This window comes from Chenopodium quinoa, unplaced genomic scaffold, assembly GCF_001683475.1.
Source record: "Chenopodium quinoa cultivar QQ74 unplaced genomic scaffold, ASM168347v1, whole genome shotgun sequence".
NCBI lineage: Eukaryota > Viridiplantae > Streptophyta > Magnoliopsida > Caryophyllales > Amaranthaceae > Chenopodium > Chenopodium quinoa.
The window spans coordinates 2,462,760-2,485,875 of NW_018743850.1; the positions used below are offsets into that span (position 1 = coordinate 2,462,760).

The window sequence follows — 23,116 nt, forward strand, 5'->3', positions numbered from 1 at the left end:
CATATAAAATATACTTAGAATAGACAAGTGTCATGTCAGATTCGCTTTTAGTATTATGTTATTGATAAGACATAACTTTGCTTGTCAACTTACACTAAAATTCATTCTTATTCCCTTTTCTATAACCAAATCTACCAAATGGATCATAAAGGTAATGAACTAGCCCTTGATGTCTGTCAAATCATACTGCTTGTACCGTTTTATGTAAGCAACCTTTTTTTATTTTCTGTTATTTGACATAAACAGCATCAAGAACAGAGTATATAATGTGGAAGAAAATCGCCTTAACGTGTTTAATGATCCTCCAGCCTTGTAGCAACACAAATTCAAAACCAAACCCAACAGGAAGTTCTCAAATTGTTGGAAAACTTTTCCCTTTTGTAAAACTCACTAATTCATTGATCATTACATAAAGTACAAATGTTATAGTATAATCTCTACAACTTTACAAGGCGGTATATTGCCAAATAAAAAAGAAAAAAAAGAAAGTATACTACATAATCCCTCCTGTCCCAATGAACACCCCAAGAAAAAAGGAAAAGAAGGAGGAAATGCAAATAAACAAGACATTTACAGATGACTGCATCTCCATGATATTCCTTGTCCTTCCCATGACTGCAGTGGGGCGTGTTTAAGGATTTGCCTAATAAAATCTAGGATTTGCCTAAAGCCTACCCAGTAAGCGAAGAGGCTTTATCAGTTCATCAAAATCATCCAACTGAGAATTCTGAGGGCCGTCCTCAGATAAGAAGGTATGCTCACTCGTCAGTTCATCCTCTTGCGCTTCATCATCACTAACATCAAGGCTGACAAAATCACCCAAGTCTCCTTGAAAGGAAACACTACTGACTTTGTTGGGTTCAGCATGATTTTTCAGCATAATGGGTTTCGTCTCAGGATCTACAACCACTGAGAGATCAGAACCAAAATAACGTCCCTTAGCATTCTTCTGATCCCTCTGACCTTTCCGTTTTTTAGTCTTTCCTATCTTTGGATGGTAAAGTTTGCATTTTGATCCTTGAGGGCAGCTACCGGAGGCTTCAAATTTGGGGCAGATGTAACTATGCTTCTTCCGGCACTGCAAGTGTGTAGACAGAGATTTGTTCTACTTGTTTCTATCAGGTAAGTCGACATGTGACACTCACAAGCAAACAGAGAAGTTTGGTTGAAGAAACCAATAAATGAAAACATAATAGTCAATTTAAAATCCCAAAACACAATTCAAGATACCCTTCTGATAATTGTGTCACAGGACTTGATTTATGCATGCCATGAAATGAATGGTTAATATAATCACGATGCTAAAATAGACTCCTGCTATGATAGACCTAGAACAAGCTGGACAAGAAAATCTGATAATATCCAGACAAAAACACGACAAACAATGGCACATCCACCATTGCAAAGTCGAACCAGAATCCAGAACCCATATATGTGAAGATGTATGCACTACTTCCAACAAATTTAGTATCCTAAGATTAGTAAGATAGAGCCGGTAAGGAAATGACAGGCAGGGGAGAGGGGGAGGAAAATAAACCTTCTGTACAAAGGTAATAGCATTGAGATTAAAAAAAATATGCTACTTTACTGTGCCTCTATTTTCTTTTTTGTTCTTAATATAAATTTTCAAAGTAAATGTTGTTTAATCAAGTAAATATTAACCATACTTTCAAGACACAAAAACTACACAAGCAGTTGAGTTTGCAATACCAAGGAATTTTCCTTCTAAGCTAGTTTTGGAAATAATGAAGCGTTTAATAATAGAAAGACGTGAATGAAGGGGGCAAAAAAGAAAAAACTTTGCAGAAAGAGGATAATGACTTGACAACAATGACATCATATTTTACCCCCTTTGTCCATTTTGACACTTTTAACACGTAAACTTTAACCAACAATACTTTACTGCAAATGGCAAAAGTCAAATGAATGTGCAGCGGCTAACTAAAGAAAATTATTTTAGACAACTAAAAAAGGAAAGGTGGACAAATGCATTAGGATAGAGAGAAAATGCAAATGGCTAATGACTTGAAAAACAAAGATTTAAATATATTGATGTTAGCAATTAATACCTCATTCCCTTCAGCACAATAGCCCCTGAGGAAGCTCTCACATATAGAGGCTTTTGGATTCACATTGACATGACGATAAGGACACTTTTCATTGGAGCATAAACCTGCATGAGAAGGCAGTCAACATTTATGCTCGTTGTGATACTAATCAAATGCATAAAGATAGAAAACCACCTTGCAGGAAAAATGAACAATCGGGCATTCTTTCTGGAATAACCTGCATCACAGATATTGAATTAAGCAACAATGGTCCAAACACAATCATCCAGACAGAGGGCATAGCATGATAGACCTTATGAGTCAATTTGCAATCCGATTCGGCACATAAACCCTTCAAAAATTTGGTGCAGACTGCAATTTTGGATGGATCGTGTATAAATGAACATTTTCCTTCACCCTTGTTGCATTTACCAAATCTAGTGAAAAACTGGCAGAATTTACGTTTTTTGGCTAATCGCATCCTAGCAGTGTGCAAACTCCATCGAACTTTTTCACTAGCCAAAATGCGAGTGCGCCTCTTTGGGTCTCTAACAAGCTGGTTGCCATTGCCAATCCGAACATACCTACCAAATAGGAAGATATTTATCCAAAACCAGAGGGAAGAGTAAGTTTTATTTCAAGAAACAACATTCCTGCAAACAGTTGCTAGTAGTATTGACATACTCATCACTTCCAATCATTAGCCTCTTTGGCACATAAGTTTTTCTGACATCCTTTTCTGTCTTTGAAGCAGTAAAGTCAGATGCTTCCTCATCTATTCAACAATTTATGGTTAGTTTAAATACTATTGAATATCAATCATAAATAGCAGATGAATTCTTAAAAGAAGATTGAAAGAAAGGAGGAAATCAACAGGAAAATCTGAAAGGCAAATTAGTACCATGTGGATCACAGTTCCAGGCAGCTATGTAAAGGAGCATTAACATTTAGCAACACAAGGCCACCCATTAATTTAGTTAAACTTATATATAGAGCATTAAGATATCCTCCAGCAACAGTAAAATTTGATATATATATTGAGCGAAGATGTACGTAACCACTCACAAGTCACACCCTTTAGCAGAAGAAATATTGAATGCCTACAACTGCAACTAAACGGGATGGGAGCCAACAATTGACTCACTACCACAAATTTTCAACAATCAGAGCATAGTAAAACTGCACTTTGACATACTCAAAAGCTGTCCATGACCATCCTCACACAAGATTAAAAACAACTCTAACCTAGGCCTTTTACAGCCGCATATTGTGATTCTTTATCTGTATCCTCTATCAGGACCTAACTGTTTATGCTAGCTAATTTTCTAGTGGAATGACAGTAGATACCATCTAGCACATCCCAAGATTCCCAATCGGCAACAACTACACAAACCACATTCTAAATAAAAAGAACTGAATAGATGCACAATGTTCATATAGCACTAGGTGACTATGAAAGCAAGTTGCTAGGAAGAAGCATAGATCAGCTGCTGATCCTCTGCATCCCACAAACCCCTACAAACACAAGGATGCACGTGTGATATACTTGGATATAAATATATTGATCAACTACTATTAATGACAGCACGAGAATCAACTTCTACCTCCTGACTTTGACATAACTATGAATAGGCTACCGACTACCCCATTGATATACCTCTCGCTGGATAAGTTTTAAGTCTATATTGTAATTGAATCAAAACCAAAATGTCAAGCCAGTATAATTTCTTTTTGGCTCTTAATCATACGTTGAAGGAAATTATGAAGCAAAAGACAAGGGCAAAGTAAACTAGAAACCTGAAATCCTTTGAAGTGTCCTCCTTGAAGGATCCATACGGTATCGAAAAACGCCAATACGAAATATTCGTTCGCCTGTCACAAATATTTATAAACAGGTCAACTAGAGTGGTGAAGGTTGCAACAAGACCATACCAAAATACACAATACTTAACCAGGGGTATAGGGGAAGCCCACATTACGAATTAGTTATTTATGTCTCAAAATAGATTACAGAATATTTCATGACCTAAGGGCATCTTTAAGGGTGAACTATTTAATTGTTCACAATGAATAAACAAATAAAGTGGTGGCTTAATGGCAAACCTTTAATGGTTCATGTTGAGTGGTCATGGGTTCGATTGCAGGAGCAAGCATTTCCATGAATTAATTCGCTGTGGGCCCCACCAATATTTTGGACTGGTATTATAGCAAAACGACGTCGTTTTGCTGTTTCATGGTGCAAAACGACGTCGTTTTGCTGTTGAAGCTCAGAAAAAAAAAATAGAAATCAGCGGCTGGGAGCGCGCCACTTGGCCCAGCCGCTGCTTGACACGTGTGCACTGTTTTAAATATATTCGTTGTAATTTTGCAACGGATATATTTTACAAAATACAAATCAAAAAAAAAAAAAAAAATTACCAACGACTCTATTTTTTTCCCCTCTATAAATAGACACCCATATTGATATATTTTTTTCAACTTTCAAAATTCATTTTTTTCTACTATATTTTTCTCTTCAAAAATCCCCTCTATAATTACCAATATTATTATTATTATTTATACCAATATTAATATTATTATTGTTATTATTATTTTTAATTATTATCATTAATATTAATATTAATATTATTATTATTATTATTATTGTTTTTATTATTATCGTTATTACTATTATTATTATTTTTATTATTATCGTTATTATTATTATTATTATCGTTATTATTATTATTATTATCGTTGTTATTATTATTATTATTATCATCGTTGTTATTATTATTATTATTATTATTATTATCGTTATTATTATCGTTATTATTATCGTTATTATTATTATTTCTATTATTATTATTGTTATTATTATTATTATTATTATTATTAAATTTTTATTTTTTCCAAATATAAATTATAATTATGGATGCTAATACCAACCCCAAAACAAATAGAAAGCAAAAAAAAAAATTTGGGTCAAAATATGATCCCGAATCAAGCTAATTTTCCTCCAATTCACCCAAATTTTTCACAAATATCCACAAATATTCCCCATAATTTTTCTGGAGTTTATCCTCAAATACCCCGGTCAAGTTTCCCATATAATCCACCAAATTTCCCTCAAAATTTTAATTTTTCTCAAAGCAATTCAAATTTCCCACATCCATCCATGATACCAATGGGTTACGGTGAATATGGTGCTGCATCTGGTTATTTTCCGTCAGAACAACCGAATCCCAATATTTGGGAATCGAGCAATGTCTTTATCTGAAGAAGATGAGGCAAATGAAGAATGTGAGGATGATGGTGAGGGAAATGAAACTCCTTCTCCCCATCAAAACTTCAGTCAAATGTTACAGCAACCACTCCAATCAACTCCTGAATATCGTGTTGGTGGTTCAAACAATAGAGGTTGGTCGCGATCAGAAACTGCGGCTCTTATATCCGGCTACATGAACACCAGCACCGACATAATTATCGGCACAAATCAAAAGAAGGGTGTATTTTGGAAGAGAGTCTTGGACGCATACGATGCTGCCAGGGAATCGAATCCAGATGAAATATCCCTACGAACTATTAGTAGTTTGAAGGGAAGGTGGATGCGAATCTCTGAAGCCGTGTTAAAGTGGTGCGGAAGCTATGATAAGGCCCGGAAGCGAAAGGGAAGTGGCTATAACGAAGATGATGTTATCCAAGAGGCCCACAAAATCCATGAGAACTCGTTCGGACGATTCACCTTCTACGAGGAATGGATCCAACTAAGGAAGTGGGACAAATTCCGGTCTTTCTTGGACCAACAAACATTCAAGCCATCGGTGGGACGTCCACATTCAACTCCACTGACGGATGAGTCTGTAGGGAGCGGAAGTAGTGGGAAGAGGACACGGGATGAGGGTGACAATTCCTCACCTACCACACCAACGAGCGTGGGTGTCGGTGATGAGAGAGTAGCTCGTGCTGAAGGTATTAAAAAGGCTAAGTCGAGGTTGAAGGGTAAAGCTCCATCAAGTCAAGCATTTAAGGAATTAGAAACATTCAACACTCGATTGCAGCTTTTTGGGGAGTCGATGAATGTGTCAAACGAAGCAGAAATGAAGAGACTTGAAATACAAGAGCGCAAGGAGGCAAGGAAACAACGGAAAATTGAGCTAGAGCAATATAGGATCAACTGGGAGCAACTATCTCGTCTAGAACAGAAAGTAAACCGAGAGCAATGGGAAGACGAAATGATAGTAATACTTCGGAACAATATTCAACGTTTCAATAATGATGCTTAGTGTCCTTTATTTTTATTGTAGTTAAGTGTGTTCAATTCCTTTGTTGTTCTTCATTTTTCAGTAGTGATAAGTTTTCAATTCCAGTTCAACCTCTTGTACTCATTTCCTTATGTTTGTACTTTATCAATTAATCAATAAAATGTATCTTTTCCACTTTCCCATTTTCATAGCCCATGTGATCTTATTCTGTTTATTCAATTATATCAATTTGTCTCTTTATATATAATTGTGTCAGTATCTTAATTTCCCCTTTGTTAGCCCATGTGAAACCCTTCTTCTCCATTCAATTTCTGTGTGGTTCTAATCCAGTGTTTGTCATAGCCCATGTGAAACCCTTTTTCTCCATTCAATTTCTGTGTGGTTGTAATTCATTGTTTGTCATAGCCCATGTGATCTTTGTCTCTTTATATTCAGCTATTTCTGAAGAAGAATTACAAATTAGTTCACTATAAATAAACACCATTCTTTCATTTTGTATACACACAAACACATAAATCGTTTGCAGTTACTATTAGCAAACCTCACTCTATCTTACATTTCTTACGTACAAAATGAATTCAAATAGTTTAAACGAAAGCTCAACCGATTCCCCTTCATCTTCATCTAACCCGGATGATGAGGGAAGGGAGCTTAGAGTTCAACAACGTAATGAAGTGTGTCTTATGATACAACACGTAATGCATGAGTACATTCCACCAATTATTCAGGCTGCCACTCAGCAACGCCGACGAAAATCTATTGAGCCCCGAAAGGATAGGGGACGCGAAGAAGGTCATGCACGGTTATACAATGACTATTTCGCGGAAGTCCCAGTTTATCCAAGTTCCTTGTTCCGGCGCCGGTTTCGAATGCGTAAACATGTGTTTGAGCGCCTTCTCAACGCAGTGACCCAACATGACCCTTGGTTTCAACAAAGGCGAGATGCGGCAGGTCGTCTTGGTTTGTCTCCACTTCAAAAGTGCACTGCGGCCGTTAGACAACTAGCTTACGGGTGTGCTTCAGACGCTTGTGATGAGTATGTCCGTATAAGTGAGGCTAGAAGACGTCTTAGAGGGTCGGACACCTCCTGTCAACTTCGTAGTCAATGGTCATCATTATACGAATGGGTATTATCTTACTGATGGAATCTACCCTAGATGGGCTTCTTTTGTGAAATCCATTACGAGTCCACAAACTCATAAGGATCGTTTATTCGCAAAACACCAGGAAGCTGCAAGAAAAGACGTTGAACGTGCATTTGGGGTCCTTCAAGCTCGTTTTGCCATTATTAAAAAGCCATCTTTGGCGTGGGATACCGACATACTCCACAATATCATGCTCGCCTGCATCATAATACATAATATGATCGTTGAAGATGAACGAGAGACGTATCAAAATAACGTTAATACCAATGAGTTTATGAATGCTGGAGGGAACGCTAATGAGGACACTACCGAGTACCGTACTGATCATATTGTGGATATCGGCTTATACTTGTCTCGTAGAACAGAGATTGAGGATCAACAGACTCATTTGCAGCTAAAAAAACGACTTGGTCGAACATATATGGAATAAATTTGGTAACAACGAAAACTTAGGCAACTAGGTTTACAACAAATGGTTATCCCTAAGGACATCTTACAAAACGATGTGTAGTTGTGTTTTTTTTTTAAATAAAATGTACTAGATTATAGTTGTAGAACTGTAATCACGATTTGTACCTCCTTTTTTTTATGTTAATTAAAATTAGTTGCGTTGTTGTTTAAAAAATATTAATCACAAGAATTAATTTTTTAAAAAGCTGATAAAAAAACGCGATAATTTCTTAATTAGTAATCACGATTAAAATATTAAATACGTCAATTAATTACATTGACATCGGTTAATAAATTATAATTATGAAACAAAAAGATTATATTTACAAAAATAAAATAAGGTGGGGTAGGGAGTATTGATGATGAACCATTGTTTAGTGTTTATTGTTAAGAGTGAATATTGTAAATGGTTTGTTGGGTTGATGTGGATGAGAGAGAAATGGTGATAGTGACCCATGAACCATTTTTTTTTGTTCACCAATAATGGTGCTCTAAGAATCTTGTAATCAACCTACCTGCTTTAGAACTAGTTCTTGAGGATCCAAATTTTTGTACAGAATTCATTGCAGCAACTGCCTTAGCAGCTTCCTGTGATGGTTAATAAACAAACTAGTAAGACAAAATGGAGTACAATACCCAATTACACGCAAAAGAGCCATAGGAAAACTATATCATTTGTAATCATCACATTGAAATAATGATATGACTAACCTCTCCAACCTTCTTTGAACGCTTTTCCATGGACTTTGACCATTTTAAACTAGTTCCAGAAAGACTTATGACCTTTGATCTTCTTAAAGAAAAACCACGACTCGACCTTACATACACAGCACCCCTCTTTTTTGAAGAAAGCAGTTTTCGACTAAAAAACAACCACATAATTTCAGTCAGACAAATGCATCCACAAGCAAAATCACTGAAATAAAATATAATTGATATAGCATATGCTTTCAGCAAATAGGAGCACTATAAGAGCTGGCCGAGGTCTGCCAGACAAACCTCCAATAAGTAGCTCTTTTCCAAGGTAACAAGTGGGACAGCAGTCTCCTCGATCTCATTGAATCAACACCTTTACCACAGGACTTGGACTCATCCAACTTCCAAACCAGCGAAAATTTTGTAGATTTAACTGCATATTATAGAAAAATTAGTATGGAGTCTATGGACTCTTTTCCAGGTAGTAGATTATAATATGACAAAGAAACTAATACAAACACACACACACACAGAAGCTAAAGCCAGATAGAATATTCCAACTAATTATTTAAAAATATTTACAAACATAAACTGCTATCTAGCGATTCAGTATTCAGTTAACGAACTATAATCAGATGGGGAGTCGGGTAATAAGATACCTTTATTTGATAGTCTTTTAGTAAAACTTCTGCCAGAGGAAGCATGAAAAGCCCTTTGAGAAAGTGACTTGGAATTATCTGTATTTACCACAGCCATTTGCTGAATATTACCATCAGAGGAAGCTCTAAGGAGTTGGTTTTTTCTTCTCTTGAAGTAATTGATATCGGAAGATGTAGCTGTGCCCTTGTCAATGTTCAGCAAAGATGATTGTGAGGACTTTAAAGCAGCAATCAATTGATTTGATTTGTGCTTAATGTATATCATCTTCTCTGAATTCGATCCAAGCAAATCTCCATCACTCAAAATAACAGGATCCTCCAAATTTATGTTCACAGCAGTTTCAGGATCCATAAAGGAATTCAATGGAACATCAGGAGATTTAAGTGCCTCTTCATTGTCAGTTCCTTCAGAGTGATCCACATGTAAGGAGGATGTGCATTGTCCGGAGTATACAGCATCATTATCTGATGTCTTACTACTGCAGGGTAATGGAGGCGTCTTTGGCATATCAATGGGGGCATTTCGCCCTCCTTTCACAAGGCCATCAGGTAACCCAGTAGACTCAATCATCACAGAGCCCACAGTCTTCCTGATCTTGTCTGTCTTATTTGGCCTTGGCCGATCAATGGGTGCACCAACAGCAAGAGAACCTGAAGTGGCTGCACCAGAAACAGGATTTCTTACAAGACTGTTTCCTTTTCGTATGTAAGAAGTGTCCTGAACCTTCACGGCTTTACCAGACAGTGCCCTGGGTGGTGGAGGAATTCCCATGGATGGCTTTTTCACAGGTATGTTAGATGTTAAGTTACTTGTTCGATGCCATGTACGAGGTTTTACAGGAAAAGTCTGTGATTTGGAGGGATTAATCACGGCTGAAAGATGGCTGGTGGAAGGACTTGCTTCGGAACGATTTAGCACATTCTTCCTCTGTCTGATCATGAAATTTGAGCTGGATATTGTAGTCTTTCCCTGCTTTGATGACATCGATACACCCTTCTGAGCATATGGCTGAACACCTGATGTTGCTGATATACCTAGCTTCGAGCTTTTCTTAAGACTTTCAGGAAGTAGATTGGCCTGGGAGGTAATCGAGCTCTGCTTTGTAAAAGGTTTACTTGATTTATTGTCATCCTTACACAGCTTCTCACCTGAGGTCACATGAATCACTGGACTGGCAATTGATGTATCCGAGGATGAAGGAAGAAGAGAGCAAGCCTCAGTTAGGCCCGAATAGGATGGTGTATCCAACACATCAAAGTTAGAAGTAACTCCACCATGAGTAGATTCAGCACGTGACTGCAAACAACCAGACAAAGAGGATGGATTAGAATTTAGAGCAATATCAGCATCACAATCCAAATTCATTGCCAGAGATCCTTGATCTGCATCCCTGGTATGATCAACAGGCAAGCACTGCAAATTACTCTCTCTCTCATTTGTTGCTAACGCAATGAGCCCATTTCCATCATTGGATCCAGCCGTCATCAAATTCTCATCTACCTTCTGATGACACCCGGATTCAGGCAAATTAGACTGCTCTACTAGTGGGGTACTACCTGTGATAGATAAACATGAATCTGTGCACAGGAAGTCGGAGATTGAGTTGTCAGCTAAGCTACATGTTTCTGCACACAATGTTTCTGCACACAAATTGCTGGCTGCTCTGTCAACTGCATCTTTCCCAGTAATTACAGACTTTTGTAGTTCAGATCTCTCTGAAAATTGTGGTGAATTATTGGCGGAGGGCTCATCAGCTACAGGTGTCAACGATTTTCCAGACACAGGTAAATCAGAACTCTCAGACTCTGGTGCATCAGAGAGAACTGATTCCAATGGATATACTTTCCTTTTCTTACCAAAACTAGAAGAATGCTCAATTAGAACTAAATCAGGAGGGTGATTCATGGAATTCATACCCTTTACACAACTTCCAGCAATTTCATTTCCATGTGAAACATCTGATTCGACACATGATGACCCTGAAACTGCAGAGCTATGTTTCTCTACAGGAAGGGTTGCATTTTCAATAGGAAGGCTTAAGCTCACAACCAGTTGACACGATTCAGATTTTCTCGAATCTAAAGAGTCTGGCTCAGTTTTGGATTTTCTCTTTCTGTTGAATTGAGAGCTATCCTTTTTAACAGGAACAGCCAATACACCACCTGCATCAACACAAGTCTTTGAATTGTCTTCTTTTTCTAATGTGGTATCATCATTGACTAACATGGTCTCCGAACCTTGACATTGTTGCTCCTGAATGTCATTTGTATCCCTGACATCAGGAGCACTGTTTTTTACATGTTCTAAACTAATGGTAACATAATCATCGTAACTGAGGGAGGTTCTTTTGTCATTACAGACATCAATTGAGATACTTTCCAACTTTTCATAATCCTCAGAATACCTTGATTCTGGCTCATAATTTCTATCAGAATACAAACTCCCTAATGATAGTCCAATAGTAGCATTTTCAGGTGAAGAAAAGACCTGTTTTTCACAAGACTTAACAGCATCAGTCAATGGGCATGATAAATCCACTATATTTTCTTTGTTTGAGACATCAGCTGGAATTGAGATAGAACTCATGTTTTCTACAAAATCCAATGTATCCACATTTCCATGACAATTGTCATTACTATCCACATTGTCTCCAACACGTAACGCTAGCTCAGAGGAACCTTCCTCAGAACCATGATTGCCGACCAATACAGGAGCCATATCCTGATCCTTGACACTATCCTTTTCAATATATACGTCCGAACTAAATTTCTCCACAGGTTTTGTCACATCCTCATAGGGATTAGAGATTTTCTGCTCATCTTGTAACATACCCTCCATGTTTCCATGACCATCAGAAAATCCAGTCCTCAGTGATCCTGGTGAATCAGGAAGATATTCAGACATTCCAATCTCCCTCATTCTCTTAGAAGAATCAGACACTTCAGAAACAGGATGACCTAGAACTTCCCCTTGATCTAAAGCAGTAGAGGATTTACTGACATCAAATTTGCCCATATCCACTAATATGTTCTGAGTTGAATCAATAACATCGGCGCCACAAGAAGACTTCATCTCTAAATTCTTTACAGAGACATCAGAAGGCATAGAGCCATCAGATGGATGATTGGCTGAACAGTTCACATTTACAAGCCCACTATCTGTCTTTGTGGACACTGATCTAGATAGGCGGGAAAGAGGGCTATTGGCTTTCCTCTTCTTCCTAACAGGCAAAGATACATTATCTAATCCAGCTTTCTTATTAACCTTACCCAAAACCTCACCTTTCGAATCTGCCTTACAAGTAATACCTCCAGACATGCTACTAGACCCTCCAGAAGACGATTCTGAACGATTACTGCGTACCTCTACATTATTTGGATTGCCAAGTCTCTTCATGATAGGAGACACTCTAACCCTATTCTTAATATGTTTCTCTTCCCTTTTAGATACAGAAGAATTGTCAGTAAGACTCTCTACTTTTGGCAGACTATCACCATCTGTTCTAACACCTAAATCATTCAATGAGTTATTCACATTACAATCTACCCCAGAACAAGAAGGGGCAGCCATGATCGGCTTGGCCACTAAAGCATTTGATTTAAAAGACACATCAAGTTCGACAGGGTTTCTCACTCTCTCTTCACTTACCCTTGAATCTAAAGACTCCGAATTCGACTCTTTTCCTTTGTGTGGACTAGGAGTTCTATTAGTATTATTATCAAACCTATTCCTAAAACTACTACTATGTTGCTGCTGTGGTTTCCCTGGTTGTATCCTAAGAAATGCACTCTTCTTCTGCACATTCTTCTTAGGAGTACCGCGATTACTATACTCTTGAACCTCTTCCTTCCTCCCTCTATTACTTCCCTCATCATCAACCTCAACCCCTCCAATCCGAAACTTGATGGGAGACCGAGACACTTCCCTCGAACCACCACCGCCACCGCCACTACCCCGCCTCATATTCACATTCTCCTCCAACACAACATCATCCCTACCACCCCTCATCAATCCCTCATCATTCAACGACCCTCGACGACAATCACTACTCCCCGAATTCAACTCAATCTCCTTCCTCACCGGCATCATCTCAGGATAATACTTTTCATGATGCTCAAACTCACGATCACGACCAAAATCCCCTTCCAATCTATCAAAAACCCCCAAAACCCTACGCTCATCACCCCGATCCCGCCTCAATTGATACTCAACCCCATCAGAATGATGAACCCTAACACGAGAATCTAAACCCAATTCCTCCCTAAACCTAGGAGGACTTTCAATCTCACGCCTAACCCTATCAAACTGAGCAAATTGAGTAGGAGAACGACGCGCAACAGGAGACATCGGCGAAACCCTAGAAGGCGGCGGCGGCGGAGGGAGTTGAGATAACCGAAATCGAAGCTGATGATCAACATCAACATCAACATCATGAATACTATGATGATTATGATTATGATGATGATAATGACTAGGAGGGATTACCCGAGTCGGAGATCGAAACCCATCTCGAGGGTCGTCTTCCAGAATACGACGATGATGAGGATGAGGCTGTTGATGGGGGTTATGGTGGTGTTGGTGAGGAGGGGAGTTGATGAAATTGAAGGGGGTTTCAATGGGGAATGGTGAGAAGGTGGTGGGGGTGGAGGAGGATGGTGAAGGAGGCGAGGAGAGAGAGGATGATGATGATGATGGTGGTGGGGTGGAGGAGGAGGAGGAAGGTGGCGCTGCGGCGGAGGAGGAAAGAGATGAGGATGGTCGTCGGGGAAAGACGGCGGAGGAGGAGGAGGAGGAAGGTGGGGGAGGTAGCGAGGGGAGGAGGATGAGTCGATGAGTTGAGGGTGGTGGTGGTGCTGTTGTTGGTGGTGGTGGCGGTAATGGTGGTGGTTGTTGTGGTGGTTCATGGTGGTGAGGGGAAAAGAGAGCGGTTGTATAGAGTAGGGGGTTTGGGAAGCAGAGGACTTAGAGTTGTTTACAGAAAGAGTGGTTGGTAATGGAGATTGTATTTGACTAGGAGGAGTCTTTGATGATTTTTACTGGTCAACATTTTAGAAGATTCAGGGTAATATCATTTTAAGGCTTCATATTATATTTTTTTTTTTTTGACGGCCATAAATTAAGGGTTGATACTTAGCCGTGGGATTAGGGGCTTTGATACACTATTACACTTGTCGTGCTTTGGAGAGGATTATGACTATAGATGTCATTGGATTGGATTAGTTTATGACACAACATAACACAAGTTAACAGGAACAAAAGCACAATACGATACGATATATTGATACGTTATTGTCCGTGTTGGGTCATGGGCTGTGTTTTTTTTTAGAAGAAATATGTAAAACACGACACTATAAAAAAGCTAAAATAAGTTACATTTAACTTAGGTAAGTAAATAATGGCACATGTGCTTTTGGGTCGTGCTTGAGATGCACTTTTGATAGGTTACTTATGCAAGTTTTGTACATCTTTTCAATTTATTAATATACAATCACAAGCAAAATGTAGTAATAGTAGTACTAATTTCGGATTTTACACCATATACCCCTAAGTTATTTTTTTATTCACCATATACCCAATTTTTTTTTCAAATTCACCATATACCCTCAAGTTTTATAAAATTGCACCAAATGCCCTTAATGACTAACGACATCAACCTCCGTTAGTCATTAAGACTAAATATGCCACGTGGCATGCTAGGATTGGTTCTCTTTTAATTTTTCAATTTAATTAATTAATATAATTATAATTAATAAAAAAACTAAAAACTTAAAAATAAAAAACCCCAGCCACCCCCCTCCCCCCACCAACCCAGCCCCTTGCCAGCCGGCCGTCGGCATCCACCCCCTCCCCTGCGCCGACGTGACCCCCTCCCTCGTCGGCGATTGCATCCCCCTACCCACAACCCCCTCCCTCCTCCATCCCCACCCCGACAAACACCCCCTACCTACTAATTGAAAAACCCACACCTCTCTCCCTCGAAAAACCCTCTCAACCGCCGACATCCAAGAACCCCTTCCCGCACCGACAAACCCAAACCGCCCCTCCTCCTTCCATCTCCACCCCTTCAATCACAACGCCAAAACCCTAAATTAAACCTAAAATCGAAATCTAGGGTTTCGATTTTAATTTGGGGATTTCAATTTTGGGGTTTTATGGTGTCGAGGTGATTGTTTTCAGCTATGGTGGGCGGCGGCGACGTGGGGTAGGGGATTTGGGCCGCTGACAAAGTGGTTTCAGGGTGGTTGCCTGATTTTTAGCTAAGGTTGAAAGGCGGGGAGGGGTTTTAACGGTTCAAGAGGGGGTGGGGCATGGTGGTTCAGGGGAATGGGTGGGCACCGGCGCGGGGTTCAGGGGGAGGGTGCGCCGGCGCATTGGGGAGGGGTGTCGGCGGCGAAGAGGCTGGGTTGGGTGGCGATTGTGGGGAGGTGGCTGGGCTAAGGTGGTTGGTGGGTGTTAAAGGTGGTGTTTTGATTTTTTTTTTTTAAGCTTTTTTAAAAATAATTAATTAATTAATTTAAAAACTAATAAGATGATGCCATGTGGCATAATTAACCTTAATGACAAACGGAATTAATTGTTGTTAGTCATTAAGGGCATATGGTGACATTTTTGTGAAAGTCAAGTGTATATGGTGAATTTGGAAAAAAAATTGGGTATATGATGAATAAAAAAATAACTCAGGGATATATGGTGAAAAATCCGGTACTAATTTATGTCGTATCAACATAGCTCTTATTTATATGAGTTGTGTCTTATTTCATAAACACTCAAACACCAATTGCAAACTCCAAACTAGAAACTCCTATTTCTTACGTAAATTTTCTTTTTTTTAAGAACCATGTAAAAGACCCTCATTATGATGCTCTTATAAGGCCATAGAGATATTGAAAGGACTCCAACAAAAGATAGTAGTTACATGATTTAGAACACATTACATGGTACTTAGACTTGTCAATCGGGTCAGATGGGTCGGGTTCGGGTTGGGTCGCTCCGGGTCACAGGTTAATTCGGGTCGGGTCACAGGTCGAGAAATGCTCAACCCTAACCCAAAGTTTTGGGTTCAGGTCAACCCAACGTGTTTAGAACAATTTTTTATTTAATTGTTTTTTGCTTATTTTTAAAATTTTCTGATTTTTGAAGGTTAATTTGCTATTTTTTTTCCAATTTTTTAATCGAACATTTTCACCATATTATTTTTAGCCATTACATACTATATAATTTAAATCGTCACTATTTCACAGAAGCATTTCAAATTCTAACTAATATATATTTTAAAAAAAAAAACCTTAAAAATAAATCTTTTAAACATCCCAAAATTTAAGGAAGAGACCAACATAATTATATATGTGGACTATTATATCTCTTGACAAAATATAAGTAGACCTATCAATCGATTGATGGTATGGCGGTGATGTGGGTTATACAGATGCAATTAGTTTGGGTCGATAATTGGTGTAGGAGGTGATTGGAGTGGATTTGAGCAAGAGTTAAATGAGATAGATAAATGAGAAAGAGATGAAATAATGAATGTCCAATGGTAGACATACAATCAAACTTAATCAATAAACTAATACGCAGTATTAATTTTCAAATAAATGTATATATATTATAAAAATTAAAAATTAAAAATAAAAATTTGGGTCGACGGGTCGGGTTTGACTAGCAAATTTACGAATTAAATGGATTCGGGTTTAATCAGGTTACGGGTCAAAAACCTTTGTTCAAGACCCACAAAAACTGGTCGGGTTCGAGTCAGGTTTGCGGGTCGGGTCGAAAATTGACAGGTCTAGGTACTCCATACTCCATAGTATTTAACCCAAAAATATCTAGTCATAATTTTTAAGGTTGTCAAAAATGTTTTACTTGTAAAAAAAAATACTTGAAAACTAAGAAGATAATCTCTTATCTAGTTATCTTGAACCATCACTAGTTTTGTGTGGTTAGGAATACAATTGATTGAAAGTGAAGTTTAAGATAAAACCATTGCTATCGTTGAGAGGAAAAAAAACAAACAGGTCCAGGGTTGGCATTTTGCTATCAATAAGCTCTACCAAATGAAATGACATCAACCTAAGAAAGAATACTTCGTCCAATATCAATTTACACAATCAATCTCAACTATTTCATTTTTAATTTATTATAGTACAATATGTTACATATATATGTACAAGATTCGGCCATATAACAACACTATTAGTCTAACAGGCCTTTTACAACTACAGTTTCAGCTTCACAGCTTCATTTGCATTATCTATCTTACACTTGACAACAGAAAACATAAAGAAAAACCCACCAAAGAATGCACCATTTCTCGCACTCAGATGTACTGTAAGTAAACCCAACAACTCCTTTGTTATTACTACATATACAAGCAAATTAGGCCAAGAACTGGTAGAACATAATTGTGAATTCAGAAAAAAGGGAAGAAAAGGATATCATATACAGAAAAAATTGTGTTGTCATGTATAGTTAGGATCTCCCAAGAAATATCCGCATCTCAGTCAAGGCTTGATGAGCGACTCCACCTGCCTCGGAGGTACTCTTCAAGTGAAACGTGTTGCTCCAAGCTGCTCACGGAGAGAGAATCATCCTCAACATCAAGCAATGCTAGACTAAGGTGTGACTGGAGATCAATCTGTGTAAGACCATCCTCGTCCAGCCTGTCAATGTTATCTGAAGCATTGACTTGGAACCTTGCCCATTTTATAGTATCAGGGTCTCCTTGCAGGAGCTTCAGTATCTGTCTCAACCAAAAGAATAGCAAATTAGAAGGAATTAATAAAATCGTTCAAATAAAAACAAAATTAGGAAAAAAAAAATGTAAAAAAATGGTAAATGAAACATTATAAGGTACAAGGGAATAAATTTGTGCCAATCTATCTCACCAAAATAGTGATATGCTTCTGTATAACTCTACTTAATGAAGTTTTAAGGGAAAAATAACTTCGAGTAAAACAGATACAGGTTAAGACCTTAGTTTTACCGTACTATATTCAAGGGAAAAAAGACATTCACAAAAACAAAATTATGCAGCTTGTAGATATTTTTTCTTAGGATGGTAATGAACAAAGCCTGACCCACAGTATCCTATCTCAGGGAACTTCCCAGATCAGTCAAAAAGCCATAATTTTTACCAATACAAAAGACCGGGTACATGGAAATACAACTTGTGCCCTTGTGGATATAAAAATGAGACTATAGTCACTATAAAGTGTTTTAGTCGTAATCCTTGTAAATACAACTCCTAAGCATAAATCAAATTGCAACTTACAACTCTCATGTGAGGCCGAGCTCGAGGTGTCCGTCTGATGCAAAGGGTAGCAGCCAAAACCATTCGTTCAATCTGGTCTTGGTTATAATTACTGCCCAAGCAGGGGTCTAGCAACTTGGAAACTTTACCGCCATTTAGAATTGGCTTAGCCTGATGACAATGAACACTCATTATATTGAGATGGAGAAAAATCAAAACATAATGCACAGTGAAGAGAATCCATACAGGAAGAGTAACCTACCCACATAACTAGGCTCTCTTCACCTTTTGGTAACTCATTGCTTATGGGTTTTCTTCCTGAGAGAAGCTCAAGAAGAACAACCCCGAATGCAAAGACATCAATTTTGTCCGTCACTTTGCCGTACATGAAGTATTCAGGGGCCAAGTAACTGCAAAATTAAACACATTTCAAATTGTATACCGACAATTGAATTATTCAGCACATGCAGGCCATGGTGCAAAATTATAAAAACATGTTTCAAAAAGTTAAAGCATGTACACATGTAGTGATGGTTACAGAAAACAAAGACAAAATTTAGAAGTTTCCGAATACAGACCCAAATGTTCCAGCCACATCCGTACATGTAATATGTGAAGAAGTTGATGCCCACTTAGCAAATCCAAAATCAGAGAGCTGAAGACAGTAGAAGCAACAAGTCCATGAGCATCAATAAAAAGAGAGACCAGAAAAACTTGCACATCAAGCTACATAGCTCATTACCTGTGGTTCAAAATCCTTAGACAACAATATATTTGATGACTTCACATCTCTATGAATTATTTGTTGACTGTTATTATTATGAAGATAATAAAGCGCCTCAGCCATACCCAAAGCCACCTTGAACCTCTCATTCCAACCAAATGCAACAGGGTCTTTTTTGTCACCTGCTAATAATTAGTGAACTTTTTATTGATATCACATCCAATTATACACAACTTCTAATAACATTATGATTAAAGAAATGCTTGATCAGAAAATTACCATGAAGATTCTCTTCGAGGCTTCCTCTGGATAAAAGATCATAGACCAGTAGAAGGTTACTATCCTCAAAACAGAACCCAAAGAGGGAGATTATATTCTTATGATATAGGGAAGTAATTATCTCAATTTCCATCATAAATTCCTGTAATACATCTTCAGAAGGTTTTAAGATTTTCACTGCCAATTCTTTGCCGTCAGAAAGAGTACCTCGATAAACCCAACTACTGCCTCCTTTTCCAATTAAGTTTTCTGTAAGCAACAAATAATAAATTATTATGCACTATAATGATTGTCTACATAACCATTGATATGAAAAAATGGTGTCAAAAGTCAAACCAGGCATGAAGTTTGATGTTGCTGACTGAAGCTCCTCATACTTGAACAACCTACATGTTGAGGAATACCTCTCATGAAGACCTTCCAATTGTCTGAGTGCACTTCTAGAATCTTCATCCAGAGTGTGAGATGGGATTTCAGTGCTAAATGGAACCATAGCATTATTCTGTACTCCTTGATCACAGGAATCTGCATCATGCTCCTCACGATTTTGTTCAATTGAAGATGAGCTTACAGTGGACATATACTGTCTGCTGGGCAATGATGTTGCCCATTGCACAACAGAGATATCACGTGAAGAAGATGATGTAGAACCTTCTCTTGCAGACAACAATCTACGTCTAAGGAGTGGCCAACCCGGTCTAAGTTCAGGCAATTCTTTAACCAGCAACGAAACTGAGCTTGACGCTGCTTCCAACTTCTGGAATGGAACTAAAGCCTTAGAATTGTCTTCTTTATCATAATCACCAGGCTCTTCTGTCATGCTGGTGCAAGGGAGGGAACTATTTGACGAAAATGAATGAGAACAAATACAACAAGTCTGTGTTGTCACCATTTCTGGACGTAAAGCATCAATTTTGAGCCTGGTTTGCTCCAAATCTGTATCTATACCTTCATCACATCCCACTTTAGGTGAAATATCTGCATCATCATTGTTAAGTATTGAGTTGATAGTTGATGATCGTTGAAGTCCTTCCAAGATACTATTATGCTGATCATTGGCCCCTGAAAAACATGAAAGATTCAGATATCTACAGATCTAATAAAACTCACTTAACCCAAAATGATCAACCTACCCGATGGCCCTTTCTTACCTGAATTGAAAATGACTTGACCCAGCATGAATATTAATAGGATCGAAATTGATTTATTCCTTTGTAAACTACAATCTACAATAGACCCAATTGTGACTAGACCCCATTGACCCGAACCAAATGACTCATTAGCTAAATTACCCCAAACCGAACCCAATCCAAACGACCCTTTTCTACCTCCAAACATATGTCACGACTTTCAGAAACAACTTGAATACAAACTAAGTGGACAAACTGCTTACAACCTTTAGAATCCTTGCGTTTTCCTGCAGCAGATGCAGTGGCTTCTCTTTGGAATACAACTTTCCCATTACGAACAGCAAGAACAGAACAGTCCTTAGGTAATTTCTTGGCACAATACTTGGCCACTGAAGTAGATGAGCGGATGGTGTGGTGTTTAACAGCAGTACCAACTATAACTTTATTTGCAGCATATGAATTCGCTTCACGGACTATAATTTTACGGACTGATGAACCACGGCAAATCTTCAGCTTTAGATCAACCTACAAACAAAAATACCAATTCTGCAACTTTAGAATCAGCCCCACAAAATTCTACTTGTGCATGACTCAGTTTGCCTTAGTAGGCTCTGTCTGATCAAATATTTTGAAGAAACTAGCAATCGAATTTCATTTGTTTGATTGAAATACTTCTCAAACTATTTTCCTCCTAAAAAACACAGTCTTTACTTTGTTTCCTTTTCTGCCAAATTCTGCGCAGCCAATCACAGATCAGAAGCTAACCTGTTTCAAATTGCAAAAACCTTCATATACACCAAGAACAGAATCAAATGCCTTCACCAGTGAAAGAAGCGATGATTTACCATCGTTATCAAAAATTTCTGTCCATAAATAGAAAACCAATTAATCAGCATTGCATGTAAAAAAAAAAAAAAATCAACAAAATGAGAAATTAAAGAGAAGCACCCACATTTAAAATTCACCATTACTGCCCATAACATCAAATTCAATGAAAAAATCATTCAATTTTTATATTTTTTCAAAGAAATCATAAATTTCTGGCTTAACCCCAGAAAATTTTTGAACATTTTTAGAGTAATAAAAACAATGAGAAATTTTTGGAGAAACACCCAAATTTGATATCCACCATTGGTGCCCATAACATTCAATGACATAATATCACACCCAGTAAATTTTGCACCATTTTAAGAATACCCTGATAACAAAATCACTAGAAAATGTCAGAAATACCTAAAACTAAAACCAACCATTATTGATGCCAACACATTCTAATCCAATATCATAATCACACCCACAAAAATCTACTCAAATCCCAGAAAAATTCACATTAATTTAAAAACACCCATATAACAAAATCACAAAAAACTTCCATAAATTAGTCAAAATGATTAAAATATTTACCATTTGGAGCAAGAACATGAAGAGCAAGAACAACATCACCAGGCTGAGCAACTTTAACAAGAGACCAAGTAAGCAACTCTCTACTCAAAGCATCCATCTTCACCCCAACAACCACCGTCTGCGCCGGCCCATCGCCGCCGTCATGATCAGTCGGAATCATTTTCCGGCTAGAAATTACTTTAATTAAAAAATGTCAAAGTATATTGAGAAATGTTAGAATGATGATATTTTAGTAGCTTGTAAAATTGGGTTAACTCCATAATATATGATTTAAAACTAAATATTTATATAAAATGGAAGATAATGAAGGTGAGTTTGGTTTGGGGTTTAAGGTTTAACCGCCGTCTGGTTGCTTTTCAAGGTCGAATAACAGATTAGAGGAGAGAGAAAGAGAGCGTAGTGAGTACTAAATATACTATTCTTACTTTCTGGTTGGATGAAGGCAAAGTATACACTTCGTAGAATGGGAAGGTGGCTTGGATTTTTCGATCAGCTAATTGCCTGTTGCCTAATTTGTGGGGCATTTTATGTTTTTTTTATACAATTTAGAAACATGTCTTTTTACTTTTGTTGATTAAAAGATAATGTAGATGTCAATTATCGAGTCCTTAGCAACATAATAAGTCTCGAGTCTTGAGGGGAAGTATCTAAAATATGAGATTAAATTTGATATAGTACAAGTTTATGTTATTTCGATGTTGGTCATAACCTTTGATGATAGTACTCTCACAGTCTCACCTCCTAAGATCTAGAATCTAGATTTGGAATTAAATTTTGATTAAAGTAAGAATAAGGTTGTAAAGTAACGTGGTATGTTAAGTTAGGCCTTCAAGGCTTTAGGTTAATTTAGGCTCTTTTAAAAACAGATTTGATAAATTTTAAACACCTTTTAAAATATGAACTATAAAAAATTTATGTAACTTAAATATTGAATTAGATTGATCACTCAATATTTCCATGATCTTATAAAAACAATTAATAGTAGCAAATAATACAAGTATTAAACTAACTAGGTAGTTATATATAGAGTAATAATTATGCATATTTTATTTCTGGACATTCCAATAGTGGCCAAATGGGATGTTT

General features: G+C 37.6%; 1 protein-coding gene and 1 pseudogene across 1 annotated transcript; both read right to left on the minus strand.

Moving 5' to 3' along the window:
• Positions 1–264: 264 nt before the first annotated feature.
• Positions 265–14,290, minus strand: LOC110686278 (uncharacterized protein At1g21580-like). The gene is made up of 11 exons (XM_021862892.1): positions 14,281–14,290; positions 9,243–14,204; positions 8,887–9,016; positions 8,599–8,749; positions 8,403–8,475; positions 3,846–3,920; positions 2,733–2,823; positions 2,362–2,632; positions 2,244–2,286; positions 2,070–2,173; positions 265–1,078 (listed from the first exon to the last, which is right to left on the minus strand). Exons 1-11 carry the CDS (start codon positions 14,288–14,290, stop codon positions 665–667), a joined length of 6,324 nt encoding a protein of 2,107 aa, XP_021718584.1. The 3' UTR covers positions 265–664.
• Positions 14,291–17,338: 3,048 nt separating this feature from the next.
• Positions 17,339–22,544, minus strand: LOC110685931 (annotated as a pseudogene).
• Between the last annotated feature and the right edge of the window lie 572 nt (positions 22,545–23,116).